Here is a 15,497-nt window from a genome sequence, read left to right as displayed (position 1 = left end):
ATTTTGGCAAATTATTTTCACAAAGCATGGTTCTAGCAATTTCTTCTAAAGTTCGATTTTTCCTCTCAACAAATCCATTTTGTTGAGGGGTTCTAGGTGCTGAGAAATTATGGCTAATACCATTAGAATTAAAAAATTCAGTAAATCCAAGATTTTCAAATTCAGTGCCATGATCACTCCTAACACTAGTTATAGAGTAACCTTTTTCGTTTTGGATTATTTTTGAAAACGTGATGAATTTTTCTAATGCTTCATATTTAGTACTTAAGAATAGAACCCAAGTATATCTAGAATAGTCATTTACCAAGACAAATACATATTGTTTTCCACCCAAGCTAGTAGTTCTATATGGCCCAAAAAGATCTATATGGATCAATTGTAATACTCTACTAGTTGATATGTCATTAATAGATTTAAAAGAAACTCGCTTTTGTTTTCCTTTAGCACAAGCATTACAAATTTTATCATTATCAAATTTCAGTTTAGGCAGCCCTCTTACTAAGTCTCCTTGAATTAACTGTTGCAAAACACTCATGCTAGCATGTCCTAGTCTCATATGCCATAACCAACTATCATGCTCATCTTTTGCAACTAGGCATAAATTAGTCACATTAATATAATCTAAATGCACCATATAAATGTTTCCTATTCTATGACCAACAAGCATAATCCGATTAGATGCAATGTCAATAACTTTACAACCATTAGTTTCAAACATGACATTGAATCCTTTATCTCAAAATTGACTAATACTCAAAAGATTATGCTTTAATCCATTCACATATAAAACATTTTTAATTTGTATGGAATAGGTATTACCTATTGTACCTATACCTTCAATGTGACCTTTTGAATTATCACCAAAAGTCACTTCTCCTCCATTTTTGGCGTTAAGCTCCATGAACCAGTTTTTGTCCCCGATCATGTGTCTCGAGCATCCACTATCAAGGTACCATGAATTTGAATTTGTTTCCTGTGCCTTGTAGTAATGCTCATTTCCCTACAAACATAGATTAATTTTTTATTTTTGGTACCCAAATTCTTTTGGGTCCATATTCATTAGTTTCCAAAATCCTAGTCCCATTAGGTATCCATTTGTGTAGGATATCTTTATCTTTAGTAGTAATGAGTTCTTTAGGAACCCACATACTTATAACGATTTTCCATTAGAGGTTCTTTGGGAACCTCTATGATTGTAGTTTTTAAAACCTTTTCTAACAAAGTTAGATTTTGAATTTTCTCCTTTTTCAAAACGTTTTGATCCAACTTTATCAAAAGAAGTTTTAAGATCATCAATTTTCTTTTGATGATCATCATTGACCTTTGAAAGTAAATTTTGCAAATCCAAATTTTTCTTTTCAAACTCTTCTAGTTTGATTTCCAAATCTTTGATTTTACTTTCAAGATCGTTGTTGGTTTTGGATATGAATTTATTTTCATTTTTCAATTTTAAAACATCATTTTTATATTTTAAAAACAATTTCTCATAATCCGAATCCAACCCATTATATTCCTCTAATAGCTCATAATAGGATAAATCATCAAAATCAGATGAGTTAGAGGTTACCTTAGAATCTTCCCCAAATATCATCAAGCACAAGTTTGCTACTTATTGTTCCTCTTCATCGGAACCTTCTTCATCGCTCCATATAGCCACATGAGCCTTGTGCTTATTCTTTGATTGACCCTTTCTCTTCAATTGTGGGCAATCATATTTGACATGCCCCAGCTTTTTGCATTCATAGCAAATGATCGAGTTCTTCTCTTTTGGTTCATTTTTGAGGTCTTCATTTCATTTGAATTTTCTTCCTCGATAAGGTCTCATCATTTTTCTGAACCGTTTGGCAAACAATGCCATTTCCTCGTCCGTCAATCTTATCGAGGTCCACTTCATCTCAAGCATCATTTCATGAGTGAGGAGGGAACCGATTAGTTCTTCAAGAGTTAAGGACGTTAGGTCCTTAGACTCGATGATTGTCGTCTTCTTTGATTGCCATGATTTTGGAAGGGAGTAAACTAACTTCCTCACAAGTTTTTCATTTGAAATGATCTCTCCATATGATTTGAGACCATTGACAATCGTTGAGAATCTATTCGTCATAGCTTTGATATCTTCATTTGGTTTCATCCTAAAATTTTTCATAGCTATGCGTTAGAATACTAATTTTAGATTTTTTTACCTCATCGGTACCTTCATGAGTGACTTGAAGCTTGTCCCATATTTCTTTGGCGGTTGTACAAGATGAAACTCTTCCGTATTCATCTGGTCCAAGAGCACAAAATATGATATGAATGGCTTTAGAATTGAGCTGGAACAATCTTGTCTCTCATTCACTCCACATTCTTGGATGAGTAAGAGACTTGATATATCCGTCTTCTACAATATTCCATGCTCCCATGTCACTTGCTTGAATGAAGTACATCATCCTATTTTTCCAATAGGCATAGTTAGCCACATTGAAGAAAGGAGGCTTGTTGACGGGCATCGAATCGAGACCGGAGTCGAAGTTTGAAGTGGAGGCCATTGATGACTTTAATTATCGATGTAACTCTTCCCGAATCAACTCAAGAGACGATTGAACCTTCAAATGAGTTAGGCTCTGATGCTAATTGTTGAGTTAATCGATTGACGGAATCGGCCAAGAGGGGGTGAATTGGCAATTAAAAATTTAGTGGAAGCTTTTGCAGAAAATTGAAAATAATTGCACAACGATTTAGAGTGGTTCGACTTTCTCAACCAAAGTCTTCGTCCACTACCTTAGCTATCCACACTAAGGATTTTCAACAAATTCACTAATTTATTTTTCTTTTGAGGACAAAGAGTAACCTTACAAAACCTCAAGAATTATACCCCAAATTCTTGAGAACACTCTCTCCCAAAGAGAACAATACAAATTTGCAAACTTACAAGGAAATCCTCACAAGGTAGATTGTTTGCACAATTCTAGAACAAAGAGAAAAGAACACTCAAGAATGAATACAATTGAGTACAAGTAGTGTTCTTGAAAGAAAAATGAATATTGAATGAAAAATAGGCTTGAAATGCTCAAACTTGAGGTTTGATGCTTTCTCTTTGATTCTCTCTTGATTCTAGTTGTTTGTTGTTTCTTGTTATTGATCAATGGCTTCTAAGCTTGTTTAAATACACCTTGAATCACTTTTGAATGTTGGGGATCATTAATGAAGTTATTGGAGCCGTTTAAGTGTGAAAACAATTAATATTTCTGCTTGGAACGTGTGGGGAATCGGTACCCCCTCATGGGGAATCGGTTCCCTAAGTGTAAAATTCAAATATTTTGACCGTTAAACAGGGGGGAATCGGTTCCCTCCGAGCATTCTGTTTTTCTCGGAGCCAAACCATTCAGGGGGAATCGGTCCCCTCTGAGCAATCTGGAATTTTTGGCTTTGAAATGGTTCGAAATATTTTGTAAAATTGTTTTGAGATTATTTTAAGATTAAAACTTAATTTTACACTTGAGTAAGGATTAAAAATGACATTTGAAAGATTTGGAGTAATATTTTGATATTCGAATAATTATATCGAATATACTTAGAAAATCTTTTTGGAAAATCTTAAAATTCATTTAACTTAATTTGTTATATCGAAATATCAAAATGTTTTCAACATAGATATATACATATATATAGATAAATATTAATGTTAAATTAAATAAATAAATAAAATATATATAATATTATTAGTAATAAAGGACTAAATTGAAAGGAAAACGAATTGGGGGTAAATTTCAAAGAAACAATCGGGGTAAAAGTTCAATTTAGGGGGTTAAATAAGCTTTTTAAAAAATACGGGACCAAAACTGGAATTTCCCCCTTTTAATTGAAAATACACGGATCCTGGGGTCCGGATCGGGTTAAACGGGTTTGGTATAAATACGAAAAACCCAATACACTTTTCATTTTTTTATTCTCTCTTTACTCGATCAAAACCTCTTCCCTTATTTTCTCTCAACATTCAAAGTGTTCTTCAGCAAATGAAGAACATGGCAGCCTCAAACCCAGATTCCGACGACCACCGCCTCGTCAACTGCCGTAGATCGACGCCGGTCTTCGTTTATCGGCGGTGGTCCACAAAAAATTTGATTTTTTCGATAGCTTTTTCCCTCCCCTTTTCGAAAACAAAGATTTTTTTTTTTGCAAAATAGCCTCGGGGAGGGCTAGATCTGAGAAAAAAGATATCGAACCCTCCCCCACGTTCATCGGCTTTTCGAAACAAAAAGAGAAAAAAATGAAACCCCCAAGCCACATGCAAATACAACAACAGAACAAGGTAAAAAAACCCTTTTTTATTGCCTTCTTTTTGAGTTTTACAAATAGATCTTGCGTATGTTTGCTTTGATTTTCCTTGTATTTATTTCGTATATTTCTTGTGTATCTCGTGAGTCCTTTCTTGTGTCTAGTTACATGTATTTATAATATCTAGATTACTATTTTAGTTCAGATTTTCCTAGAGTTTTACTCGGACTAAAAGACTGCTTGTTTGTTGTTTGTTGATGTCTATGAAAACCACGTCGTCGGGTTTGTTACTGTGCCGAGAAAAACGGTCGGCGTGAGGACTCTTTGAAGGGGGGAGATGCGGCGCTGAGGAAATGGTGAGAAGCTAGGGTTTCAAACCCTAACTGATTCGGGTTACACCTTGGGGCCGATTCAGATCTAAACCGGGTCTCGGGTTGTTGCTTGTTGGATCACTGTTGGGCTTCTGGGTTTGTAAACACTGGGATTCTGGGTCTGTAAAAAAAAGAAATGAGTAAATATGAAATGATAATAATAGTATATTATAGTATATAGTATAATATATTTATGTATACGATATAATCGTAACACATTTATACGATACAAATTAATACTATATAATATAATAAACTAATATTATTAAATGAATAACCCGAGTTGGATGAAAATATGTCTACAGTTGCCCCTCTTTGCCCATTATCGTGTAATGGAAATAGGACAAAGATTAAAAGACACAAATTTCGTCCATCATGAATGTATCATTGAGTTTAATATATTATGGGAATCGATTCTCATCTTATCGAATATCCTCTGTCGTATAGTTGAAATCCGATGACATGACTGGTTTGTTAATTTGGACTAAATCATGAAATGATTCTCTCGCCGTGAGGTTGAGTTTGAACGGAAAAATTCTAAATACGATATATTTCGTCGTGAAATTGAAATCGAGCTCAAAGCGTTGGAAAGTTTCCACTGGATCATCTTCTAGCCCAATATACTTCGTCGAAAAGCTGAAATTTGACATGAAGACTTTAGTATGAAACTGTTTTTTCTTGTTGTGTTACAGATGACTCATTCGTCGTGAAGTTGGGTCAATCTTTTGGGCCAAAAATTTATAATTTTTTCAAAGCCTTCAAAGAAATTAGCTTAATCTCTTAACAACAATATAATAACAAACAAATACAAATCAAAAATAAAAACAATACTAATATCCCTAGTGCTTTGGCCACTATTTTAAAGTAGTCCTTCCATGGCAGCTGCAAGTGCAAATATTTCATAATCAGCAGCACAGTTGCACCCTCCATCACTGCCTTCGCACCCACACCCTTCCCAATGCTTCTTCAACCTTTGTTTTCTCTTGTTTTTCTTCTCCATCTCCACCATCGTTGGACCTTGAACCAGTTTCATTGATAAACGTATTGAAGGAGGCTTGAGACAAGTTTCAAGAACCTCATCATTCATCGAAACCATGGCAAGCCAATATTCATCAATCTCCATGTTCGGTAATTCAAAAACAGCTTTCCATGGAATTTCAGCTCTACCCAAAACCACAGACTTCCCCAGTTTCTTCTTCTTTCGGAGCTCAAAAACTACAGTCTGTTGCTTCAGGTACTTAACTGATGCTTCAGATGCTGAGCATTCCAAAGAGAATGACTCGTTCCAGATGATCATTTTGGATGACTTAGTGGAGATTTGCTTGGTGTTTAGTTGAATTCTCTTGTTGTTCCCTGCAGGAAGATAGTATCTGACAAAAAGGTTACCATGGGACTTCAGCTCTATGTTTTTGGCTTCCAAGATTCTCACTTCACAACAAAGAGAGGAAACGTAATGATCAAACACTCCCATTGAAGACAAAGGAAAATTCCTAATTTTTGATTGCAGAAAGGGAGAACTTCTGTTTTATTTTGAGGTTTTGGTTGTGTTAATGTGGGACTGCAAGGTTGTATATTTATAGGAGTAACAGATAAGTAGTAAAGTGGAATGGTGATTGATATTATCCACACAAGATCAGCTCAAATATACCGATATTTAAATGCAGAATAGTGGAAGACAGTGAATCAGCCACCAAAATTTATTAGTATTAGTTTATAGTTTGAAGTGTTGCTTTATGTTGGAGTCTGGGATTCGAAAATGAAGTGAGATCGCAAGAGATAGTGTAGATATTACATTGAGAATAGAATAAAAGCCTCGTACCAATCAGGAATGGCTGGATAATCTTAATATGGCACTTGCAAAAGTTTAATGTACCGTTCCACTTGTAAGATCACAATCTAAAAGCTTGATTTGAGAGTTCTAGAAAAGTGGCTTCTTTTTCATTTTATTATTGGATTATGTTGTCACCCTTCGCTGATAACAAATAAGCATCGTTAATGATGAGTATCATTAAACAATCATTGATTACGTAATTATTTACCTATTTTACTTTCATCACCAATTTTCAATTTTGTCAATCGGGTCACCTAACTATTTAAATATTATCAACCAAACCACTTGTTGTTAAATATTAACGGATGAGGAGATGATCTGACAGTTAATAAAATTTGTATAATTACATATTTAGTTCTCATTACTTACTCATTCTATTAATTTGGTCCTAACTTTTATTTAATTCAATAAATTTAATTCTCACTTTGATGGTGACATGTGTCACTGTGTGATTGAATGTAATATGATATAATTGAAATGTATCATTTTACATGTTTTAAATTAATAAATTGTCTTCATTATTCTAATTTTATTGAATTGAAATGTATCATATCTTATATTTTAAAATATTATAACATCAATCGGATTCTAATCTTATTTAATAATCTTATAAAATATACCAATTCAATAAAATCAAGTTTCTTCTAAAATTTTCTTTAAATATATAATGAATAAATAATAAAATATAAAATTCTTACACTAACCGAAAAATTATAAGTTAACGAAGCTCTTCGTTATATTTCAATTATAATATATTAAAATTATTTTTATTTTTATTAAAATGATTTAAAATGTAAATAAAATACATTCATATATTAATCAGTTATAATATTTGTGTATATATATATCATATTTTTGCATTATTCCATTATTCCATGTTGGAGTTCTTATTAGGCCATTCTCCCCTTTTTTATTGCTATTAACTATATATATTATGTCGTGATAGGTTTGTCATTTGAATGGTGCAACCCAGTGGTTAGGCCTTCTGCTTCCTCTCCTCGCGTCTTGGGCTCAAACCCCATTAATAACAGTTAATAATTCAATTTATTTTCTATTCATTCAATTGGTGACACGTGATACCATTTAATTGGATGAAAAATTTATTAAATTAAATAAAAATATTAAGAAAAATCTAATCACATATTGACATATGTCATCATTTGATTGATGATTAAAATTTATTGAATTAATTAAAAGTTATGACCAAATTAATAGAATGTGTAAGTAATGAGGACCAAATGTGTAATTATAAAAATTTTATTAACTGCCACATCATATCCTCTGTTAATATTTGACTACAGCTGTCTTGATTGACAAGATTTAAATAGTTAGGTGACTCAATTGACAAAATTGAAAAATCAGTTGTTAAAGTAAAAGAGGTTAATAGTTAGGTTGTCAATAATATAGTTTACCCTAAAAACTAATGTTTTATAAATATTGTATTTTAATTAAATTACATTTATATTTTTAACTAATTTATAATTATATGTTTATTATTTTATAATTTAACCTTTTATAAATTAATTTAATGTGTTTATCGTTAACTCTGTTCATCCACGCTCGACGAAATGTTGTAATTTTTTTCTATATTATTACATATATGTTCTTTTAAATATATATATATATATATATATATATATATATATATATATGAATAAATATTAACTCAAACTTTAATTTTATCTTTCTCATTTTATATTTATTTTCTGTCCTTGAGTTTATATCTAATTCTTGACGATCAAAAAGATAAGCTCCTTGGTGTGGAGAATCCTAATATAGATCTTGCCTATATGTTATATGTGTAACATGTCATCAAACTTTTTAAGTGATGTAATTAGGTACCTAATTCTTTTACGTAATTAAATATCTAATTTTTATTTTTCATACAATTAGGCACCCATTGTAACACCCCAATTTAGGAGCTAAAATTAAGAAATTATAAAGTGGTGGATTTAATTTGGTATTTTGAAAGAAACAGTGGGTTAAATTGTAAAATTTTAAAGTTGGTAGACCGCTTTAAGAAGTGTAAGAAATTTAGTGGCTAAACCCATAATTTACCTATTTTTTATTTTGGAGAGAATTATAAATCTATCCCCCTTATGTTTTATGGAGAAATTTTTCCAGATTTTCCTCTTCATCAACCCCTCTTTGAACTCCGATCTACTCGACGTCCGACCTCCGATCGACGAGCCGAAACCACCATCGTGTTCGTTGTCAACCGAGGAACAAAACCCCTCAAACCTTTCGTCGTGAATCGTCATCGTTCGTCGTTAATTTCAGTCGTAAGTATCGTCGGTAATAACTCGATTTTAGTTAGTTTTTCATCGATTCACGACGATCGGGTCATCCGTTTACGACACCTCCCGCACCATCGTGTTCCTTGTTCAGTTCCGAGTCCACCGGTGTCCTCCATTTTCTCCGGCAGCGGCAGCGTTTCCGATATCAAGGTACTATTCACGCGCCGCCGCCGCGCATGGGGAAGACAAAAGTGACCGGTTTTGATGCACAGTTGACCGGTTTGACCGGTCACAACCAGACTCGACCCGTTGACCCGACCCATTGACCCGTTGACCGTTGACCCATTGATCATTGACCGATGTTGACTACTGTTGACCAAACCTTTGACGGGCTTTGACCGGGCATTAAACGACCTTTGTGTTTGACCGAGTATACTTATCCTGACATTTTTTGACGTTCCAAATCCGATTCCGCAATCTGTTTTTTGAAATTCGGACCCGAAGGCCTCGAAATTTCCGGTCAAACCCGTTGACTTTGATTTTGACCAAAAATTCCAAATTTCCGAAAAGTCATATTTTATACTTTCGACGTCCTGAATCCGAATCCGAAGTTCGTTTCACCAAATTCGAACCTGGTAAGCTGTCTTTCACTGATTTATCACCCGATTCGATCCGTTTGTCGCAATTAAGCTCTGTTTCTGATATAATTTATGTTGATATGTATCTGATGAATTATTGGAAGTTGAATTGAAGATCAAAGGCGTTCGAATGGAAATTTTTATGGTCGATCAATATTGCACGGAAATCGAGGTAATACTTTACTACCTCTTTATGCTTTATAGAACATATCGGTATTGGTAAATGTATGAATGGAAATGTTTGGTCTCGTATGTATAATTAATGAAGATCTACACTAGATACGAATAACGTAGAAAGTAGGTAACTGAATATGGCTCAGATTACTATAAGAAATTGGAGGACAATTGGAATTAAATTACAAGTTCTTGAATTAAGTGATAAAAGAATCAACCATGGATATGTAGATTATAATTTATCTCATTAAAGGTACTTAGATGATAAATTATGAGAATATTTTGATTAGGTTAAATTACGAAATTACCCTTATGTTGGAAAATGACAAGAATTGTCCCTGGAAGTGGATTAATAAATCTGAAAAGAATTATTGATCTGCTAAAACTATTGATGTGCATAATAAATGTTAGTTTTACTTGGAAATTATGGATAACCGATTTTTAACCCCAAGAAGGTTTATACTAGATACTAGAAGTCTTTTAAGGAATCATTTCAAGATCAAAGAATATTCGAGGAAGCAATCAATCATAGGATCTCTATATTATATTATTTTCGTTAAGAGCTAATATCGAAATTATCTGGTTAAGAAATTACGAAAATGCCCTTGAGAGGTAAAATAGTCAGAGTTAACCCTGAAGGTTAAAACACTTTGAGGATTTGTACTTAACTCGATTAAGTACAAAGTTAATTATTAATATTCTGTCTTTGTAAAGAAAAATTCATAATATTGCGTTTGTAAAATCCGAGAAGGCACTTGACCCGAAAATATCGAGTTATGAGTAAATACCTGAAGAACAATTATCGAAGGGTGCTCTTTTATCAGAATTGTTCGAACGGACTGGAATAGATGATAAATTGGAATTAAATAATAAGACCGGATGAAGGAAAAAGATTGAAATACTGTGGATCTGTAAAATAACCAAATTACCCCTGTAATGGAAATGGCCCAAGAATATCACCAAGCTCAGGAATGATGGGATATCCTTGAGCTCTGTTATGATTGGAATAAAACTGAAAACCAAAATGACCAAAATACCCATATGGCCTATATTAAGTAAATGTCTTGGATTAATTAAAGAATCCAAGTAAGCATAGGTATTGGACTACCTTTAAAGGTAATAGAAAATAGTTTAAGTGAGTAGATCAACCCTAAAGCTATATCAATACCTGAATGGCATAGATATTACTGGAACATGTATTCGTCTTCTCAAGTTTAGCTCGATGATAAATTTTGGAAGTATTCAGCTCACCTCAGCTCTAGATCGTATTCAATACTAAGAATTGGACGTTTGTTCGACAAATCAACCACGAAGACCAAATTGAATGGAATGGAAGTACAACATGTATCTGAAATTCAGGAACGTTTGAATTACTTTGGAAAATCCTGAAGTAACTGGAATGGACATGACTGCTAAATGAACTAGGTAACCTCAATGACTGAGAATTTAATAAGTGATTTGGATAAGTCTGGAAACTCTGATGAGTTTACGTAATGTACAATTACAATGGGTTATGAACAAATTAATCAAGTACGTCAGCATTCCATGATATTGTGGAAACGTGGAAATGAAATAAAGACATTGGAAGATTTATTCAGCGATGATTCCGAAAATGGTCTACGGACAAGAATTTGTGGTATTAAAGAGTAAATACCTTAGAAGGAAAATGAATTGACCAGTAGACATAGATTGTTAAGGTTTTGAATCTTTGTTCTCAAGTTGTTCGATTATCCGATCAATTGACATGGATGTATAGGATTCTGAATACCCTTCTGATTACGTACAGCTTCTGAAAACTGTCCGAATAAGATAATATCCTGATAATTCACATTCTGAATAACTGATGATTCTGTTAGTTAATGAACTCTTCCAATAAGGATTCTAAATTCTAACATTCTATCGACATACTGAAGAACTGTGTTTCTCTGCCTGATACAATACCTCTAAATAATACCTGTAAACTCTGGTGTGTTCCCTACTCACATGAATATTTTATCTGATTTTCGATTTGAATTCTGATCTGATACTTGACATGGATTCTGATATGATATCTGACATGGATTCCTGATCTGATACTTGACTTGGATTCTGATCTTTTACTTGACCTGATTTCTGATATGATACTTGACCTGATTTATTTTTTGATTTTTGATATATCCGTTTACGGACGGAAAATGTTTTAATTGGGGGGTATTATTGAAGGAAGAAGTTTCGCAGGTTCCTTGGCTTTGTGCTCAGGGCCTTATATGATGTGTTGGGTTGGGTGTATGGTTCTGGGGAACCTACACATTATGATGTGTTGGGATGGGGGTATATATATATATGTTTTAAAAAGATCTGAAAAGTTACATGGTTTTTGGGAACACACTAGATAACCTATTCTGATCTCCTGAACTCAGTCATCCGAAATATTTGTCTGAACTGAAAGCTCATTGTCCGTTACCATCTGAAATATAAGTAGGATCTCTGCTCAGCATAAAAATCTATAAATGTTCGGAAATAATAAGGATATGTATGTTTTATCTGTATTTGCACGTTCTTCAGCATCATCTGGTAGTTCTGTATTACTGAGCTTTTCGAAGCTCACTCTATTACTCACCTTTTCAGGTTAAAAGAATTGTACCAGTGCATCTATCGACTTCAATAAGGGAGTTCTTCTGGCATTGTTGCAGAGTATGGTACATGTGATTAGGGGGCATGTAATTGTATTTTGATTTATATACGAGTCTGGAAATCTGTTTTATTTTTAAATAGTGACAACTGATTTTATAAGTTACATGTTTCAATAAAAGTTTTAAATTTTCCGCTATTTTTATAGTGGGTCACTCCGGTGGCCCTAATGTGACTTCCTGGATCGGATCTGGTTACCCTTATCGGTCTGTGGGGGGTTACACCCACTCTTTATTTTTGGAGTAATTAGTTATTTAATACTTTTTTAAATTATATATGTCCAATTAATACTGAGTCATACTTATAATTTTAATGTTATTTAATTAAAATAACATATGTATTGCAAATTTAAAAGTTAAGCGTTAAAATTTTAAGGGTAAAAGTACACAAATGATCCCGCAACTATAGGATACTACTTTGTTGAGTCTTCCGACTATTGAAAGTTATAAATTGGTCCCTTGACTATAGGACATTATTTTGTTGAGTTCATCAAATATTAAAAGTTATAAAATGGTCATTCAACTATTCATTATGTTCCAAACTCGTCATTTTTTGTTAAAAAATTAACGACAGTCTGAGCTGGACGTTAACTTACTGATTGAGATATGATAAAATCTAATCTTATAATCTCAAACGACTATCATATCTCAGTCGGCTTGTTAAAGTTCAACTCAGAAGATCGTTAATTTTTTTAACGAAAAAGGATGAGTTTGAAACATAATGAATAGTCGGGTGACAATTTTGTAATTTTTAATAGTCGATGGACTCAACAAAGTAACACCTTATAGTTAAGGGACCATTTTGTAACTTTTAATAGTCATGGGACTTAACAAAGTAGTATCCTATAGTTTGGGCACTATTCGTATACTTTATCCAAATTTTAAATATATATACCTATATAATTTAAATACGGACACATGTAATTTAAAATTTTAAGGGTTAACTATGTGATTGATCACTTTTGTTTATGGTTGTCCATTTTTCCTCACTGATTTCAAAAAATATAATATTTGATTACTTTTGTTTTTGTTCAATTAAGATATGGTTATTGAAAGTTAATTGTCGTTACACCTTTAATGGATTACTGACATGGCACGTTAATGAAAGGGTTTAATTTTTCTTTTAATCCTTGAATTTTAGATAAAATTTAACAATAGTTCTTTGTCAGTCGCCACATCACAGTCGTCGTCTATCGCTCCAACTGCTTTCTTCGGTGATCGTTAAACTCAAAAAAACACTAGGGTGTTTGTCTTTGCTTCTTGAACGCGGATCAAGCCTTAGTTTCGTTGGAAAATGATCTATTGCTAAGAAATCTGCACCGAAACTCTTCGTCTTCTCATCTATCGATCTTCGTTGTTCATCGTTGGATCTTTACATTTTTTAAATATGTTTGTTCCTCCTAAAATAGGACCTTTTCACCGTTGGGATTGAGAGCCCGATGTTCCAATCGTCGGAAATTCACCATGACTAACAATAATCTTCTCTATTTTCTTTCTCCCTTTTTTCTTTGGCTTATATTGGTTGATGTTTTTTTAGTTTAGGTGTTGTTTTTGGTTTGCTTGGGGTAGATGATGGCCAAGTGATTTTGAGGTTTATGGTTTTGTTTGGGTGGTAGCAGACGGCTAGATAATGGTGATTAGAGGCTAAGGCTTAGTGATAGTTTGGAGAAGCTAAGATTTGGAGAAGAAAAACATATTAAAAAAAGGATAAATGAAATTTGTCCCTAAACCGTTTTAAATTTGTAAAAAAATCCATAATTAAAATTTTATGTAAAGTTTAAGGGTTAAAATAAAATAAATTTTTTTATTAACGTGTCATGTTAACAATCCGTTAAAGGTGTAACGACAGTTAACCTTCAATGATCATATCTTAAATAAAAACTAAAGTGACCAAATATTATAATATTTTGAAATTAATGAAGAAAAATAGATAAAACGTAAACAAAAGTGATTAATCATGTAGTTAACCCAAATTTTAAATATGGACGCATGTAATTTAAAACAAGTGTATGTGAAGTCCGGGACAAAACTAGTACTTATTGGTTTACGATACTACGTTGTACTGAAATCTACAATGCTTTACAGCTGGGGAAATAATATAAAAATGATCACGGAAAAGATAGTTATCCTTTCGAGAGAGTGATTAGCTGAGACAGATTTACAATAGTTCAGTAGTTTGCGTAGAGTTCATATGCGAGTTGTCTAAAAAAATGACTAATATACGATTAAAAAATAGTGTGATAAAAAATTTAATAAGATAATTAATAAATTTGGTAAAATGTTATTTATTATGTTGAAAGACTTGTAATATTGTAGGTAGAAAACATAAAAAATTATTAAAAAATTTAGTAACCGGTAAACTTTGATTATCGGTAGGGGTCGATACATATATATAAGTGTTCATACTTATTTTACCGTGGAAAACATTAATTTAGGGTTATCTTTTGAGTGATTTTTAAGATATTAATTTAATAATTATATGTGTCTAATGATTTATTTTTATGTTACGGTATATATTATTATTAAATTAAAAATAATGAACATAGATATTACATATTTATTATTATTTTTTGTTAAAATTGTTAAATTTAAATTCTAAATAATATTTTATAAAATATTTATACAATCAAATAATTTTTTTGTGTAAATGAAATTATTAAATTAATGTTATAAATAGAAAACATGAAGAACTATTAAAATTTTTTGAAACATAAATTGCATAACTTATGTATCCATACTTACTCTAAAAGTATGAATATTTATAGAAATATTGTCTTGAAAAAGTATTTATACATATATTGTATGTATCGATACTTATATTTAAAAATTAACCGGCTAAAATAAAATAGGCGTTATTTATTACATTAAACTACCTACCGGTTTTTTAAGGTTGCTAATAATGTAAACTGTAAAAAAAATAGGTGTTACCTATTACATTAAAATACCTACCGATTTTTTTGAAGGTTGCTAATAATGTAAATAAGCGCTACCTATTACATTAAAATACTTACCGATTTTTTTGAAGGTTGCTAATAATGTAAATGGTAAAAAAAAATAAGCGCTACTGTAACACCCCCAACCCATACCCGACCCGGATATGAGTCAGAGATACTACATTGACTTTAAAACACAACTCTTAATAAATAATAGTAAAATATTTGAACTTGTATTAAGAAAATACAACAATATACATACTGTAATATGAGTTTACAAAAATATTCAGAGCATACACAACTTAACCCTTTAATTACATGCCAACTGCTATTACATAACAAAATGACCTACTGATAAGTTGCTTCTGATCTGATGGTTGCAGGAGTAAT

The 15,497-nt window shown here is 32.3% G+C and overlaps 1 protein-coding gene across 1 annotated transcript; it reads right to left on the bottom strand.

The window, feature by feature from the left end:
- Window positions 1-5,484: 5,484 nt before the first annotated feature.
- Window positions 5,485-6,096, bottom strand: LOC120159763. The gene has a single exon (XM_039170322.1). It carries the CDS (start codon window positions 6,094-6,096, stop codon window positions 5,485-5,487), a length of 612 nt encoding a protein of 203 aa, XP_039026253.1.
- Window positions 6,097-15,497: the final 9,401 nt, after the last annotated feature.

The sequence above is a fragment of the Hibiscus syriacus genome, unplaced genomic scaffold (assembly GCF_006381635.1).
Source record: "Hibiscus syriacus cultivar Baekdansim isolate YM2019G1 unplaced genomic scaffold, ASM638163v2 tig00111372_pilon, whole genome shotgun sequence".
In the NCBI taxonomy this organism is placed as follows: Eukaryota; Viridiplantae; Streptophyta; class Magnoliopsida; order Malvales; family Malvaceae; genus Hibiscus; species Hibiscus syriacus.
This window is presented reverse-complemented; position numbering and strand designations above follow the sequence as displayed.

What these genes read in the sequence shown, in the direction of transcription:
- LOC120159763 (XM_039170322.1), bottom strand. Translation starts at nt 6,096, where the DNA reads ATGGGAGTGTTTGATCATTACGTTTCCTCTCTTTGTTGTGAAGTGAGA.